At 40.2% G+C, this 18346-nt stretch overlaps 1 protein-coding gene across 2 annotated transcripts in view; it reads right to left on the reverse strand.

The window, feature by feature from the left end:
- kdm2bb (lysine (K)-specific demethylase 2Bb) overlaps positions 1–17561 on the reverse strand; it is a 65513-nt gene extending 47952 nt beyond the window's left edge. For both annotated transcript variants that reach the window (XM_066689120.1, XM_066689119.1), the window contains exons 1-7: positions 17112–17561; positions 16172–16316; positions 15595–15673; positions 15403–15449; positions 8713–8891; positions 7865–7971; positions 133–226 (exon numbers count right to left, since the gene is read on the reverse strand). In XM_066689120.1, the coding sequence (XP_066545217.1) occupies positions 133–226; positions 7865–7971; positions 8713–8891; positions 15403–15449; positions 15595–15673; positions 16172–16316; positions 17112–17144 (684 nt within the window). In that variant the 5' untranslated portion in view covers positions 17145–17561. The remainder of the gene's footprint in view (positions 1–132; positions 227–7864; positions 7972–8712; positions 8892–15402; positions 15450–15594; positions 15674–16171; positions 16317–17111) is intronic.
- Between the last annotated feature and the right edge of the window lie 785 nt (positions 17562–18346).

Consider the following 18346-nt stretch of genomic DNA (forward strand, 5'->3'; position numbering starts at 1 on the left):
TGAAGGCCTACAGCTAAAGGCTTTCTAGCAATTTAAACAGCAGATGAAGAATAAAAAGCTTCTAGCTGCAAACTGCACCTTTTTATTACTACAACAACAACAACAAAGAATACCCTATCTGGCAGAACTTACCTTCTCTCCTCTGTGAACGTGGTACCAGACCGAAGTCCCTCCGAAATCAATATGGAAATCAGTGTAGCAGCCTTTCACGCTCATTAAACAGTACCTATAGGAGACATGGGAGGAACACGGTCAGACATTTTCACCACAAGCTTAAAAACAAACCAGAGAACACACTACATTAATGCAAAGTAATGTGGAAAGCTTGCACAGGATAGTCATGTGCTCTAAAGATGGTCTTTGTGAAGGGCACCATGACCCTATATGTGTGATAGAATGGAAAACAGTGCACTGCCAGCCTGGATATAATTTTAGGGTGACCTTTTGTACACTAACTAATAAAATAACATGTTGCTAGGAATGTAACACTGTGGTCCAGGGAGAATAGCAGTGATTGCCTTTGCACAGTCCTGACTGCAATTCTATACAACACCTCTGGGAGGAATTGTAACAGCAGGTAAGAAAGAGGTTTTGGAGATCAATTTCTCTAGCTGTCCTAGAAATCTGTGCAGTACAATTGCATGTTTTTAGTTCACTCAGACACACAGTCCTTACAATCCCCAGGGTTCTTAGAATTTGGTTAGTAACTATTAAAAGAGAACCCTGTTTTGAACCCTAAACTGAATCGTACTGTAAAATCTATCTAAATTACTCTATAAACAAAACTAAATGCAACCGCAAGACCTTCATATGCAAGCATTTATTCCATAGTTACATTGAGGGTTAGATTCATTCCTGAACAATACTGAATATTTGGCACCACATGCATCAAGTTCATAACCTCTGGTGAACAGTATACTTGTAACATCTGTATCTGCTATTATAATAACATTCAGTCTTTTCCTGCACTCAAATTCCCCAAGTCATAGAAAAAGAAGACTGTTAGAATAAAAACCTAGCCCAGTGTGGTTTACAGCCATACTGGTGATGAACATCTAGAATGCTTAAACTTTCCATTTGAATTCAACAAAGGAGCTTCAGAAACAAAAACTGCCATCCATTCATCCATCCATTTTCAATAACTGCTTCATCCACTACTGGATACAGGCACAGGACATAAAGCAGGGTATAGCCTGGACAGGACACCAGTCCAGGAGCGGTGAGGGCAGCAGCACCAACCAATGGGCCTCTGTGCCACCCAAAGGAAAAACATAAAAACAAAACAAATCTGTAATTAAACAAAATTAAGACATCTGATCAAAATAAGACATGACTGCCTGGATTATTCAACAATGCAATCCCATTATATGTTGCTTAAAGCAATACATGTAAAAGATTTGCAACAGGTTTGCAGCAGTCTGCAGTAGATTTAAGGACAAGAAAAAAGCATACATATAGATACATTTTAATAATTTTTCATATCTACATGGGGACTTGATTCAAATCATGAAAGGCATTGCCACGTCAAACCAGAGGAGCTTTTCCAGATCAGCAGGGACACACGCACCGGGGGACACAAATGGAAATTGGGCAGCCAAGGCATTCAACACAGAAAACTGGAGACACTTCTTCACACAGAGAGGCGTCACAATCTGGAACAAACTCCCCAGGGATGTGGTTGAAGCGACAATTTGGGAAAATTCAAAAATAGACTGGATAGGATCCTTGGATCACTTCGTTATTAATGGACACCAAACAAGCATGAGGGGTTGAATGGCCTCCTCTCGTTTGTAAACTTTCTAATATATTTATTAAGGTACTAAAGTCCATTGATTAGGAATAGATTTTCACACTAATCATTCTACAACAAGTCTTCAAAATGCACTGAGGAAAAGGGCAAAAGAATCACTCAAAGCACCCACACAGACACATAAATACTCCTCTTCATGTAAAGTCTGTTAAAAAGACAACAAACCATGTAACTACACCATGACAGCTTCATTGCACCATAACCAGATAAGGTAATCACCACAATGAACTCATGAATCGTTCTCAGTGGGATACTTTCATCTTTTAAAATTCATTTCGCAACAATTAAGACATGATTAAACATCCATCACTGTGATGCCTTTGTTCAGCACAAAAAACGGACATGGCAGAATGGTGACACAATCACACTCGCCACAACAGCTAGTGGAGTGAAGTGCAGATTCTGTAACTGTAATGCACTGCACAGCCCAATACTAAAAAGACAGTATAAGTGTTCTTAAAGGAACAGCTCGACATGCCACACAAATGTTTGGTATGACAAAACTATGACAAGTAAATTCTGTATAATAACTAGGGAGTAAAAATATCAAAGTATCAAATGACTGGTAACTTTGATTTAAAAGAGTACAAGAATTATACAGCTGATGGCCAAGGTGAGGCAACAGATCAAAGAGGAAAACACACTTCACCTCTTACCACATGTGCACATGTTTCACAGTCTATGGGCTCTTCCCTTATCAGTGGAACAATGGCGAAAATGTCCTTTTTAAAAGGTGCTCTGACTCAATCCCATTCTTTTGGGTTCAGTCAAAATGGGATTAAATTAAAATCCCTCAACAGCCTCCCGCATTTTCCTTGCAAAAGATTTCTTCAACAGCACAAATGCTTTTTTCAGTGCACCCTCCGATTTTGTTTGAGATTTATCTTCTGCACATATTTAAGTGGGCGCCCAGCAACACAGCCCATTTCAGGGGCGCTCCAGCACTCCCCAGGACACTGTCTGGAAACTGTAGCCAGTGCTGCTGTCCGTATCTTCCAGCTCCCGAGTACCGGGAACAGAAAAGTAAAGCCCCAATAAATTAAATACTAAACTACTGCACGTTCTCTCCACATTGAAACCCAGCTGGAGGAAAGTGGAGGGTGGTTCCTTTAGACAAACCCCCTCCCCTCCTCCTCCTGCCTTCCCCCTCCCTCACCTTCAGTGTCTTGCGTGGCTCTGGTCAGCGCTGCGATGGGCGGTACACAAGACTATTGTTGCCCAAGCAGAGACTGCCTGCACAACAAGAGCTACAGCCCTGACAGCACTGTAACAATCACAACCTGTGCATGGGCAATAAACCGCCTACAAATTCAAACAACCAACCAAGCTAACTAATCCAAAGAGGGAAAAAATTTATTTAAAAAAAAAAGCTTGGATAACGATGACCTTGAATGATGACATGATGCAAATGACAGTGTTCAAACTCCTGCTTCGAGGTGAACGAATCACAAATAAAGCCACGGTCACTTCCCACGGAGAGAGAGAGAGAGAGAGAAACAATAATAATGAAAACATGCAGTAAAATCCTCAGTCAAGACCATCGTCGGAGAAGTCACACAAATACACGGCAACAAAAAGAAAATTCACATCTACACAAATGAAGTTGCCACAGACCCATCCTCTCAGGCATGCACTGAACAAACGAGGATCCTGCGCTAGACTCTGTGTACGAGTGCCTCTGTTACACCTGCCGGAACACAGGCGACACACACACGCACCATTCGCACGAGCTACACAAACATTCCCAAAGACATCCTCGCACTGCAAAGGCAAAAAGCCCTTGGCAGCCTGCATGCATCTTCTCATGTCTAGCCACCAGCTGGAACTAATGGCCGATTCACACAGAATTACAGAACCTCACACTTACAGGCAGTGGAGAGAAAAATAGATTGTTCTGTACGGAATTATTTCACTCCACCCCCACCCCCCCTCACCCACCCCACAGCCCCCCAACCATTTTTCTTCTTTCAGGTTCAAACCCACCCGAGCGTTTAGTTCGTTTCCGCCACTCCAGCTCCTGCAGGTCAAGGCCCATGTCTAATCACTGGACGGGAAAGATTAGTTTCATTTTTCCGCCTCCCTCTCTGTTCTGGTGAGCTTCATTTAGACTGGGAATGAAAGCAGTACAGTATGCAGGCTGCTCGCGCTCGAGCTCACAGCTGATAGGCTAAGGAGGATCATACCAAGTGGCTGCAGCAGCCTGTGAATCAGTGACTTCTAGCACGGAGGAGCCCGCTGCCTAGCAACCAACAGGAGAGCAGTGGAGGAGGCAGACAGAATGATACGCATTGCTGTTGTCAGAGCAGAGAGAGAGACAGAAAGAGAGAGAGAGAGAGAGAGAGAGAGAGAGAGAGAGAGAGGGGAGAAGCATCCCTGGATAACAGTATCCCCTTTTCTTGTGTCCATCTGACCCCACCCCCATGTATTTAAATTACACGGAAATATAGTTTCTGCAGAAAGAGATTCCGTTTTTGTTTTTTTTCTTTTTCCCTTTTTGAAACCATTTCAAATTTTGACTGTCCCACCATTTTAGTGTTGATCTCTGGGGGGTTGGTTGTTTAAATGTCTCTCCCTAAAAGCATACGTTAAACCTTAGCATTTATGAATGTTTAGCAAGCAAAACTTTTTTTGTGCGTTTGTTTCTGAATGTATTTTAAGAGAACCATGAAGTGAATTGAGCCATTTTTATTGGAGTTCAATAAAGTAGAGGGTCATGGTTTTGGCTTAAAAAGAGATGGATACCGAATACTAGATACACCTTGCCTTCCTTTAATCGGGATGGATCTGAAAAGCTATGCTCATAGATTTCTGGGGAGAAGGAGACTTCCCATACACATCCTACAGAGAAATTATGACGATTTGATAAACAAGTATTTGTGTGTGTATGTGTGTGTGTGTGTGTGTGTGTGTGTGTGTGTGTGTGTGCGTTTGTTTTAATCGATACATTTCACTTTCCATTACAAACACGTTCAATGATATGACATTTGTGCTGAACCACACTCTTGTAAAGAACGAAAACAAAAGACACCTTAAATGTTGCCTCTGCGGAGTAACTCTCTGGACTTTCCTGGTAATGAACCAATTTCAGGAGCCAGGAAGCACTAGTAAACCTGTAGTTAACCTATTGGGGTTGGTGAGGAAGGAGAGTTGCAAACACAATAGGCAGAGCACTGTGATGTCTTTCCCTGCCCTCAGTCACACAACAGAGTGCATAGTCCCTTCATAAATAGGGTGCCGTTAGTGAATTATTTATACCGTTTCCCCCTTGCATGAAAACACCAGGACTGAAGTGAATCAGTGTACACCCTCAGCCCTGCTAACAAATCACAGAGGAGGACAGCACAGCCAGGCAATAAATACGCTTTGCACCACAACATCTCTGGCCCATTAAAGCCTCTCACAGACATCTCCATTAAAGCAACGCACAGGTCTAAATACAGCATGATTAATGAAAAGTGAAGAAGACCTGCTGGCACACTTACGGAGGGCAGCGCCGTGTTAGGAGAAGGCATGTCTGGAAGTGTGTGCCTGTGTGCACAGATTTACATGTATGGAAAACATGAGCGAGGAACCCGTGCAATTTGGCTGTGTTAAGTACAGCAATGCAAAGAAGCCCCCTTGTAGCGTTCTCTCAAAATACCTCTTTGAACTTATTATAAACTCACAGACACAAGACTTAAAAATAACATACATCTCCTACTATGTTACATTGCAAAAGGCAGATACAATTGGTTTCTATGTTTAATGCTTAAACTCATTAATGAAGAACTGGTTATTCTGTGTGGGGAACCTGTCTTGTTACTCATTCCTTAAGAGAATTAAAGTATGAAATCGGTGTCCCCGTTATCAACATTGAGTGAACAATGAGCGCCACTGTCTTCTGGGGAGGGGGGTATGTTTTTGTCTTGCTATGTGAAGGCTATCCGACGTGTCTCTAAGAAAACAACACATTCATTTAATTCATTTAGATAAAGTTGCTCAGAGAGAGGTATACATTTTTTACATCTTTTGTCACACAAATGTGAACAAAATGACCTACCACCGTTTTAATTATAACGTTTCCTCATGTAAAAGTTCAATTCAATGATTGAAAACACATGGCAGCACAGAGAGAGAGAGAATGTGAGAGCGGGAGCAAGAGAGAGAGAGAGAGGCGGTACTGGTGTAGCTGGTCCTAACAGGACAACACAGTATTTACATGGCACGAGGAAAGGAGGAGTTAAAAGCAGAGGTAAAGGAACAAACACAGGCTCCTGATTGGACAGCAGACAAACTCGGTTAACTTCACACTGGAAACCTCGGATTGATCAGGATGCCTTTGCACTGACCTTTAGAGCAGCTCCTCTACTTCACAGGGAGATGGAAGCAGCTGATTGCCTCAGACAGCTGCCATTCCACAACTATGTCAATACAAGAAGCAGCATCAAAACGCTTTGCAGCACAGCTGGGCCTCCTCCTCAGTTATGCAACATATTTTCAGCCTTATCTACGCTTTCCTCAGTGAACGCTATGGCAGACACCCTTGTGTGTGCTATAAGCATTGTGAATGGGTTAAAGCTGGCATATGGCTGAATTCTGGGAAATACACACATGCCAGCAGTTGCCAGGACTCTGGATAGTGCTGTACACACTGACCGACGCACGAGGATGTACAACAGCACACATTTCCGAAGCCAAGCTACTTGTTATTTAAAGTGCTTTTCAATTGAATAATAGGTGCTATCCGTTTCTGCTTCTTTAATAAAAAAAACATACAAATAAAAAAAAACTTTTCGGAAACTAAAATGTTAGCTTGGGTTGTTGCATTTTGGTTAAATGCGTGCACACAAAAATTCTGCTTCCGTTTGAAGTAAGTGTACAGTGTAATCTGTCAGTCTTACAGAATTTCAGATCGTAATGCAGATCTAAACAGAAAGACTCGTATGCCTTCATGAAACTATTCAATATCTTTCCCAATATCAGAAACATGGAGCTGATGGGCTTCAGAAATAAACCCTCAAAGCACCTCTTATAGATACACATTAATTGCTTTTTAGGAGATTTTCTTCAATATCTGTCGCCTTCTTGACAGATATGAAAACGTCAAACTCTAAGCTGCCATGTGGAATATATGACTATTGATTAATCATTATGATAAAAACACAATTAGTTTTTCTTAATGGATGAAATAACCGAGCCCATGAAAAGAAGTATGGATTTCCAGTAAGTAGTCGATTCATTAAGAGGCTTGAAAAATGGTATTTGAAACAGCCCTCAGATATGGATTTCAAACACTTCTTCTTTCAGAAAGAGAAATGCAGTAGCCATAAGCAACGCCTGAAAGAACACTTAATAGGATTGACAAATTAAATTGGCTTATGCTGCAAAGAAAATTTCTGAAGCATTTAATCTGGTCTACAGCACTGAGTCAGACGGCATCATTTTTGTTGTTTTTTTGGGGGGAGCTCGGCCTTCACGAAGCTGACAATTCGCTTAAATGTTTGAGACAGAGGGTTCCAGAAACAAAGGTCTTTAGTTTCTCTGTAGGCAAACAGCAGACCACATTCCCACTTCAAAGGGAACAAAATAGATATGCAATAAATATCTGAGACCGGGAATTGCCAGGTTGTTGCTTCCAAAAGCAGTGAAAATGAAAAACAAGCTTTGGACAACAATTCTATTTATATCCCATTCCAAAAGTCACACACAATATCAGGATTGTAGTGTAAAACCTTGGCAGCCTATATTAAACTTCTCTCAAGGGTCAAGCTAATTAAGCATGTAGCATGTTTTATTTTTTAACAAATAAAAAATGTAGACGAAAACAAAAACATTTATCGTACTCTTTGGAACTCTGTGCTCTCAATGAGGTGTAAACTTCAAATAGCATCTTCTGACTATGACCCAGGATCCCTTATTAGACGAAGATGAACCAACTCTCGTCTAGTACCAGCCCATATACAGCTCACACAGATTTCCGCCTTGGTTAAGACAACAAGCGATGTTTGCAGACCAGACAATCAGCACTCTCACACCATGGTCTACATTAGTACACAATAGAATTACATCACTTACTTCTGAACTTTCGGGTATTTCATCTCTGCGATGGCGTTCGTAGCCTCGGTTTGCTTCTCTTTCAAGTGCTGTGGCCACATATTGTCCACCCAGTCCACCAGATCCACCTGAAATCAGCCCACAGAGACATATGCCAGGTTATTCCAGAGCCAGTCAGTAACACAGCTGTTGACCTTTTAATACATTTAATTAATTATTTGTTAATGTATTATATTTTAACCCCATAACTTGAACATAAGCCATTTCAGGTCTTAGGCATAATGATAACATACATTTCTCAATTGCTACTAGCAGAAAAACACTTGGAAAATGTATTTGTTGTTACATGACATATGTTGGGATGTATGTGGACAATGTCTTTATTATATACAGCCTACATTGTGCAAAATATACACTGTAAAGAAATAAAAAGACACTGCAGTGTAAGATTCAGCTGCTACATTAAACAACATTAAAATGCAATATACTTCAATGGCAACAGTGTGATAGGTCTAAGAAATACCCAAACAAGGTGCTTGTGATCTGTTCAGTCTTAGTGGGCCATGTTAAGCAGCACTATGCTGAGGAGTTTATAAAGCAGAGAAGTGTGGGAACAAGTTTCACGTGCCAGAAACACCACCGGAAACCAGATTACAAAACTCACATTACACAAAATAATGCACAGCAGAGGAATAAAACAAGGTATTTATGAACACTCATCAAGGTTAGAAAATAAACAAATCTGCATGGGGCAAACAAGAGCAAAAGGGAGAGAGCAAATGTCATCAGCACCAACACTTCGGTCAAGTGTCCAGATAGAAGAGAACCTCTCGTTGCGAAGCATGCAAAGCATGGCAGCGGTCACTCACCACAATCGGGCGCTTGATGAGGTTCTCCAGTTTGGTGTGGCTGAACTCCAGGCTGATGACGTTGAAGAGCTTGTCCCGCTCCGATTCAGGCGTCTCATAATAGCGGACAAACTGGGCCATGCTCATCTCCGTCCCCTTCTGCGTGCTCACATCCATCACATCCACAGCCCTCCGGCTTCCTGCAGCAGTGCAAGGGACATGGCTTCAGAGCCCACACTCAACTCAAAGGATGGCCAGCAGACACGTCATTCACCAAGCACTGACCGCACCACACACGCTACAGTTGCCCAAATTGCCTTGTAATCTATGATAATGAATTAATTTGTGCATGAATGAATAGTTGAAGGTCACAGAGAAAAGGCTACGTTTCTATTTGTACATGAAAATAAATAAAATCATGCATTACTTAAATTCAGGGTGGAAAAAAATAAGAAATGCAGCACAGCCTGTATAATTGTACACACGTAATACCAAAACTTAGGCTCAAACTTTATTGAGTTAAAATATTTTAATACACTATTATCCACTGTTATGCAATACAGAAAATGATATATAATTCTTCCCAGCAATATTTTAAACAATAACAATCTGAATTTTCAGCTTGGAATTGCTTGAATTTTAAATTCTGGTAAGATAGAGATGAGTCTGACTGCAGTCTGGTGTAACGCACTGCAGCCTAGAGAGATGAGTATCATTGACTTTCAAACAGAATCCACAAGGGGGCAATGAAGCCACACAGCAGTCCTAATTGCACCCCCAGGATTGTACACAGAACTGCAGATGTCACTTTCTATTCTGGTTTTGAGGAATTTAATTCTGCACATATAGAACACCTCCGACATTGACATTGATCTATAAAGCAATACAAAAAAAATTGACCACAAATCATTATTGTTTGTTCCGATGCAGAAATACTGTGAAATCCTTTATCAAATTATTAAAAAAAAAAAAAACATACAGTTTATACAGTTGGTATAAAACTGAAGTTAGTGGTGCCAGCAAACTGGTAGCATTTAGTATGGAGTGAGCAGTTTGTCTGTAGTTTCCAAAAGGAAAAATAAGGACCCACAGGGGTATCAGTTCACAACAACTTGTCATGAATGTAACCAAAAACATTACATTCCCTGAGAATCCAACCTAAAATACAAATGCTGACATTCCCTTTCTCAGAAATGCCATGGTCAAAACTGAAGACCTGTGCAACACACCAATTAGGCTAAATATCTTGGATGCCAAATCCTTGAATTTTTTTTTAAATAAATAGTATTCTCTTATAAAACAACTACAACAGCAGTGATCTTAATAATAATCAGTAATGTAATATATGCCTCCATGAGGTTGTCATTGCAGTGTCCCTGTCACATCGTGTACTAACAGTATTTATTTTCTGCCATGATTTCCATGACCTGTTACTTGTCCCAGTCTGGTCCTAACTCTCCTCAGCTGTTCCTCTCCTATTACCAACTTCACAGAGTGGCTTATGTATCCCTGTCTGCCTGCAATGATAAATGGATTCAATTTTTATGAATCCACAGGCCTGCGTGTTCTTCAGGACGCTCAATGGCATGGGGCTGCCTGTCAAACTGAAGTCCTAGCTCTTAACTCCTGGAAGTACACTGGACAAAATAACCACAAGGAAATGATGCTATTTGGAAGGAGAATGGAAAAAAAAAAAAACTTTGGGAATGAAGGGCACAAGTGAGACTATTATACAACCTCCTCATGAAAAGCTTAGTGTCTCTTACTGTGTTCGCAAGTTAGTTCTCGTATGCAGTAAAGCATGGGTTAACTTCCAGTATCTATCTGATGGAGCTCACCATATCTTCCACCATCTCACCCGTATTATTACTATAAACAAAAACAAAAAAAACCTCAGCACACTAAAAAGAAATTAAATTCGCTCATCTGTTGACATTTGGCCAGCTGTACGCGATCCAGATTACACAGGAAGCCGCTGAAGTTTGTGCATGCGTCTGTGCGTGTGCACGGCACTCAGCAACACGGCTCTGGACTTTCTCTGCCCTAAGAGTGCGTTGAGGGGGCAGCGTCTCCCTGGGACGCCGGTCTGTGGTATAGCAGACAGCAGTACTCCCAGGCAGGCCACACAGGGCACCCAAGAGCAACAGTCCGACACGGCCAAACAGCCAAGACACGCAAGGCCAGCCCCTCTCCAGACTCTGAGGCAGTGCAGGAATTCTGACTGTTTAGTACCAAACAAAGAAAAGCTCTTATGGGGAAAAAGGGAAACCACTACATTTATGTTTACAATACATACAAGAGGTGCAGCTATTGCAGTTGTTTCAATCTGTTTTTAAAAGCTTCACTTAAGGTTTTTACATCTGACTTTTCCACTTTAGCTGGGTGTTATGATTAGTTTTCAAAACAAACAGAGTGAATTGTCACTAAATATTGCCACGTGCCTTAGACGAGAGCATATCTTTTCATTGCTGGTCTTAAAATGAAAAGAAGTATTTTGTTTAAATCCATATCCATGGTCTTATGAAAAAAGTCAAAAGCCAAAGATTTTCAGTGCTATTTGTTACATCAAGACAGACTGGGAAATAAAACTTACAGTAAGATTTTAAAGGGGAACTACTCGGACAGCTCTATCTACTGGAGGCATCACTAAACACATACAGTTAAGGAAATCACAAACATCCTTAACTGCAGGCAGCCTGTTTAATTTGTAGCTTACAAACGACACTTCATGACTACACTGCTAGTTTATTTAGGGAAGAAAGTCATGAAGAGAGACCTGCCTCGGATGGGCCTGGAAATTGGTCACAGGTTAAGAATATCTTTCAAAAAGGAAGCAAGTTCTCCGTTCTACTTTTCAACAATGTATTCTCAGGGGGGTTTATTTTTATTTTTCAAACTGACAGATAAATCATATCTGCTGCTGTTAAAACTAAAAAACTAAAACTACGCCCAATTACAGACCTTCTTCACAACGTTCTCGGGAAGCGAGAGTATAACGAAGCCATGGCTGATATTCAGAGCTATTGTGACACTCACAGTTTTGGCGCAAAGAGAGCTCTTGCTTGGATTTCTTACCCTACACTGAATTACACACCATCTGTGACAAAGGCACTGGGGATTATCAAACTGATTTTTTCGAGCATCTTTGAACTTAATTTCTTTCTCCTTGAGCTCCTACCCAAAATTTCATTGAGAGGCAATATGTTTCCTTACCGTATGGTGTTACATGTACATACAAACAACTAAAACATTTATGTTTTCTTTTGATACGTTAGAAGCGTGGCACAATAACTTAATGAGTGTGGCATAGTTGAATTAGGTAGGACACAGTCACAATATCAAAGGATACTGACTTCATAAACCAGACACTAAAGCAGAGATACTGGTTCTGATGCCAAATGAGATCCTAATGAATTGACCCAATTACATCTTGACCAAATGCAAATAATCAAGCTTGTCAAAGTCTGCAGTCATGGAGAATTTCGAGTTACATCTAAAATCCTTAAGTCTTTTACCCTCCAGAGCAAGAGAAAGACATACAGTTCTGAATGCTAAGCTGGGCAACAAAAATCAGACGTTAGTCATTTTTAGTCACCACTGATGTGACAAAACCAGTTGTCAAGACAGGCTCAAAACATGCTGCGCCGTCACCTTGTTTAGACAGCTCTGGGAATCAGCAGCAACAACCCGACACTGCTGTAGTGACTGTCCTCTGGCATAGACGGAGTACCTGTTCACTCACCCTTCCTTTACACTGCAATTGAGATACATGTCCATCTCAGGTTTATCAGAGCATCAGTATAAAGTAAATTAAATCAAACATGGATTAAGGCCTGACAGGGTGGGCATATGCATCCCAAAGACTATTTCCAGCTTTCAAGAACAGAATGTAACCAAAATCTGATATTTAAAAAAATGAATTATTGATGTATCCATCCACAAGTCATCTTTACTTACTACAGAGAGGATTACATGTGTCTGTATACAGTTTTTGGAAATGTTTCATGGTGACATGAATAGTAGATATACTGCTACATCTTTTTCATGTTTTCATGATTCATAAAGATCTTCAGTATCCTCTTTAGATTTAGCAGTACTACAGAAAGGTACATTCCCACTCCCAGGGTTTAATACGAAATGTTTGGGGACACCTTTGTGCAAGTAAGAAAAATCTGCACAAAAACACCAGAAGTGGAAATTCCTTTTTTTTGTTACTGTAGTTGATGTAGTAAATATGAAACCAAACAACTTTCTAAAACAACAAGCATCCCCCTCCCACGTGTTTCACAGCCACCTACCCTTGTACAATCAATTCAGTTCTTATAGGAGGATGCCTTTAGATTCAAGTCTATAAAGCTATATGGGAATACCCTGTGGCAATTGATAATATAAACCAGTTCTATATTTTCTCTTCCCTCAAATTCAATACTTGACCTCAGAATGAATTCATTTTATGGCCGTGTTTGTGATGTAGGAGGATATGCATTTGCACAAGGTTACAATCAATATTCAATACCAGCAACTGCACTGGGAAGAGAAATAGGCAAACTATTGCAATGGGTGTGGAAAGTTTTGCCTCACTTCCATTACAGTCTCACGTGGAAGGGCAAACCAAGTTACACTGTAAATATTAAGTCCCAAATATACCTCACATAAAGCAGACAAACTGATCTTACAAAATGCTTATTGTTTGAAGCCTTCCTGAATCCAAATGTTCTGTATGGGTAACCTCCCAGCAGCTCCTTAGGACACGTGAACAGATTACACCTACATTACTCTTGTAATGTGGTTGTTATGTTGTACCTTTTATGTTAGAGTGCGCAAAATCCATCTGAAGTGTTTTGGGTAAAGGCACAGCAACAACGTGCAAATCCTGTTAGTCTTATTGGACACCAAATGTATCCTACTGACGAACATAGCTCTCAAATGCCCACCGTTTATGATACTATTTAAAGACCTCAAAGAGATTAGAACACAGAGGTGAGATCTGATATTGGACTACAAAATTGTGATGGGGGTTAGTTGTACCAAAGCAGTTCAGAAACCAGATCTGCATTGGTGTAAAGTTATTTTTGAAAGTAGATGGGCATATTTATGAAGCTGTCTAAGTCACAGCAGCCCATCTCTTCCATCTTCCCCCCCATCTGTGGACACTAAGACCTTGAGTCAGTGTCACCCCCATGAAAACAGCATCCACAGATGTTAACAACACTTTACGGACAACGTGCATGAAGAATTAACTGTTAAAAAAAAAAAAAAAAAAAAAAAAGAGGGACAAATTAAGTATCTAACTCTTCACGCGTTGCTGAAAGTGTTCTGGACCCTTTGTTACAGTAGTCCATTGCTCACAATTCTAAAAAAAGAGCATTTACTAAACTCCACTCAATCCAGAAAAGATGTACAATAACACGGTGACATCAGGAAGCTGGTACGGCCACAACTCAGAGTGATGCAGTGGGAAGGTGGAAAATGTCAACAGTTCATTGAATTCTGAACACCCACAAGTCCTTCACGGTTTCTGCTCCAATTTCAGATGCTAACCTGCTAAGTAACTAGAATACACCAATTGCAAGTGCCGGCCAGCTTGTACAAGAGCAGGAAAATGTAGGTTTTATAAGCACTTGTAAGCCCCTGTGTTTTCCACTTCACCCCACACACTGCTTTTATTCAGCCCACAGAAATGCTGACGCCACACTTCCCTTCGCCACACCACGTAAGTACGTGACATCACGCACTTTAATTTCCATTCACACGCACAGCTTGCCTCGCTCTCAAACAGGATGTCTGACTGAATGAACACTACTGTAAATACTCTTAGTAAGCGTGCCGCTATGAGTCAAACATGAATTTAATTATGAAAACTATCTACACCTCTCAGATACTCTCAAGTATTATGACCTTGCATGAATGGACTGTTTTGTTCCATGCATCCTGGGCATAGTATTTAAAGTAATTGTTTTATATATTCCATTTCAACTTTGGCTGGCGACTACTTACAACCACTAAATATTGACCTCTGACTTCAGGACAACTTGAGTGGCAATGAAAATGTGCAGTTTCATTGACTGTGCTATTCTGGCAATTCATAACATGGTTTACAGCTCCTTCCACATCTGTCACCTGTTCGCTAAAACTGGACAAGATATTAGAATAGAAAATAACTAGTTTCCAAGAATGCAAAAACATCCTTGAAAAGTCAGACATTGGTAATATTCTCATTGCTTAATAACCACTTGATTTTGAAATCACCCCAGAACCAGGGTATTATACAAGGACTGTGTGCTTCCCTTTATTTTCTGCAGCACAATATGCCTAGGCACCATTATTGCACAGCTTATCAGCAGACTGTTCAGGTTATTTTTAAATGCATTACTTCACAACCTAACCACTGTTATTGGGTGTTATAAAAATTCAGTAGGTCTTGAGGCACTTTGTCACACAATCTGAGACGTTTAGGAGGACATCTTTATTTTTTAAATGTTGGAATGTGTGTAGGTTATAATTAACTACACCCCAGCTGCATACAACCTGGATTCATATTGGTAACGGTTGTTGTATCAACCTGTTTTTTAAGATTGATTCATTTGTTGTGGGAATTAAATAATGATACCATTTTATAATAGTGAAGAAAGGACAGGATTTAGTAAGAGAGTTTTCTAAAGCATTAATTACCAAAATGGAAAAAAAAAAAAAAAGTTTTGATTCACTTACCAACCAAACCTTTAACTTCACTGACGTTAAAATCGGGATCTGGCATTCTTTAAAAAATAAAAAATAAAAATAAATTAGCTCTTAAAGTGAATACATTCTCTTTTAAACGGAGATACACAGGAATCCGCTGAACTTGCTTTTCGAATTGTTCATAAATAACTTATAATTATAATAATAACGTAATGAACTCACCTGATTCCCAATCCATCTTTGGTTTTAAATATTAGAGGAATCCTGAGCGCTTCTTTTTGCACATATTCGTAGGTAAAATCTGCGTGACAGAGAGAACACCAGGACAGCGGGATAACTTTGGCATATTCATCCAGGACACATTATTTTCCTTAATGTCGCCTTTTATATATATATATATATATATATATATATATATATACGCACTGGGGGATCACTGGCTGAGCGCAACAAACATGCAGGCGATATAATCGATAACTGTAGCATTACAATTCAATTTCAAAATTATTTGAGGCACTGGTTTTTTTAAGCTACACGCTCGACAAATGGGAGGCACTGGTTTTTAAGCTACACAGTATTGTGATGCATGCATATAAGTGCTGAATGTGTAAAGCTTGGACTCATTGAAAAACAATGCGTCTCCGCACACCTGCTGCACAGCAAACCCAGGCGGGAAGAGAGATGTGATGGACAAGGGTTTGACTTGAGCTCCTGTAATACAGTGACCCGCATCCAGTGCGGCGGGGGGAATCGATTCTGCCTTTTTATGAATGAAACTGAGCCGCGATCATATATTTACCTTTCCCGTCCATCATCACCACGAAGTTAGTGTTATACGACGCACTTTTAAGTTTCTCCTCCAAATTAAAACTTCGGATATTTGTAATCTCTTCCACATCAGACAGATCTTCATTTTCGTCGTACATTCTCCTAGTGATGCGGCGCTGTTTTTGCAAATTAAATCATGGGGGGGGGGGGGGGGACAAACAAACAAAAAGTAAATCGAGGGTTAGTCTTATGTTTTACTGCAAAGATAATGTAATCAAACTGAAACCTGACATACATTTTGTCTTCAACAATACAAATCATATCCAGAATATTGACATATGTTTATTTTGCTAATGCTTTTTTTTTAACTGCAATTAATTATGATGCAAAACACATTTATTAAAATACATCTAACAATTGCATGTGTTTAACAATGATTAACAATGATTTTAAGCAGTTAATTGCGCTCATAAAAATAATTCATCGATCACTTTTTTTTTCTTTTTTCTTTTTTTCTCCAGTAAACAAGAATCATTACCACTATCATAGTGTTATTATAATATATGTAACTCTAGGCCCGTCAAGCCTAAATGAAAAGAGCATATAGATACTAGCGCTCCGTCCCTGGAACATGTTTCCATTGTTTCCATTAGACGTTGGTGTTTAACCATAACTGCAGCACCTCCAGCGTCTAACCACCATTTAACATAGGGATACGTTTTATTAACGTTCAAAACAAAAATAAGTATTTCATTCTTTACAATGCTGCACCTACATGCAATCCACCCAATCGTGTGAAATTATATATGTACGTATCGTTATGCAATAAAACGCAGCTTCCCGTCACAATGTGGAGCCATATGAAACATTAAAATGGTGTTTCTAATATCGAAATGCCTCTAAAATAGATGTCTTTTACTTTCACTCCCTCTCCTAGGCTGGCTATGAAAGGATAGGGTAAAACTACACACCAGTCTGCGTCCAGATTCTGCATGCGCCTCCATTTTTTTGGAGCTGTCGCCAGTTTACCACTTTAGCCCCGCATTTTACCGCAAATGCGACCTTTAAAGTTAGAAAACACTTTGCTCTCCGATTCCAAACTAAGTGGGAACCATTTTTGTATAGTGCCGAGCTGACGTCACAACCGAAAGAATCAAAACATTTGCTAGAGGACGTCATGCGTCATCTTTATTCAGAACTGCGAGCTTACATCCTCACGTTCGGCAACAGAAAGAAAAAGAAAACGAAAAACACCACTATAATTTCGAGGCCGTGTCGCTGCAATCAGATCATCTTAAAGTCACGTCTAGCCCGCATGTGTGTGTTTTTTTTTTCTTGTTTTTTTCTTTTTTCTTTCTGGGTCACGAGCCTGCGATAAGCATACACGCAGGCGCTGCAGCCGTTGTGTGTGTTGTGTTGCCGTCCCTGGGCTGGTAACACAGCAGGGCATGCACAGGGAGGCAATGCAAGCATGTTGGACTTGGTTATAACATATGACAGGCATATTATTCCAGCCGTCCTGTCATGTTGCTTACTTTTAGGCACTGCTGTTGGAAGTAACAAAGCTCCCGAAACTGTAACCATTACTCGAGTTACATAATATTGCAATGGGATGGTTCTTTGTGTGTGTGTGCGTGTTTTTATTTTCTGGGGGGATAGGGGGCAGTGGCTGTTGGAGAGTTGCAATACAGTAATATCCCCGTAACTTCCAATATATTTATGTCAATGTGTAGAAATGGTATGTGTGATTGTGTGAATGAACTGCCCTATAGTGTCTAGTTTTAGCTTGCATATCAATCACTGGCCATCGTATATCCATACTGACTTTGTGATTATGGTTCCAGTCGGAATAGGCTAATATTATAAAATAATTAATTAAAAAATGCGTTATAGAGGAACTTGATTGTCGCTTAAAACTAAATGTAAGTTGTTTATTATTACTAATGTACACATGATCAAACAATTTAGGCATGCTTTCATTGAACAATTACGTCCGTTAATAAAATATCCGAAGAAACGTGCGTTTTGTTTCGGGGTTTCACCTCCATAGTCTCTGATTCGACCCACACATATTCTTTTTATATTATATGCTGATACCGTTACTTCCATTGAAGCAAAGCAGCCTCGTCACAAAGCTGACCATGAATATCGAGGAGATACGGCTGCAAAAAATAGTGTACCCAGAGTACGCTCTCCCGTTCGGTAC

The sequence above is a fragment of the Amia ocellicauda genome, chromosome 17 (assembly GCF_036373705.1).
Source record: "Amia ocellicauda isolate fAmiCal2 chromosome 17, fAmiCal2.hap1, whole genome shotgun sequence".
NCBI lineage: Eukaryota > Metazoa > Chordata > Actinopteri > Amiiformes > Amiidae > Amia > Amia ocellicauda.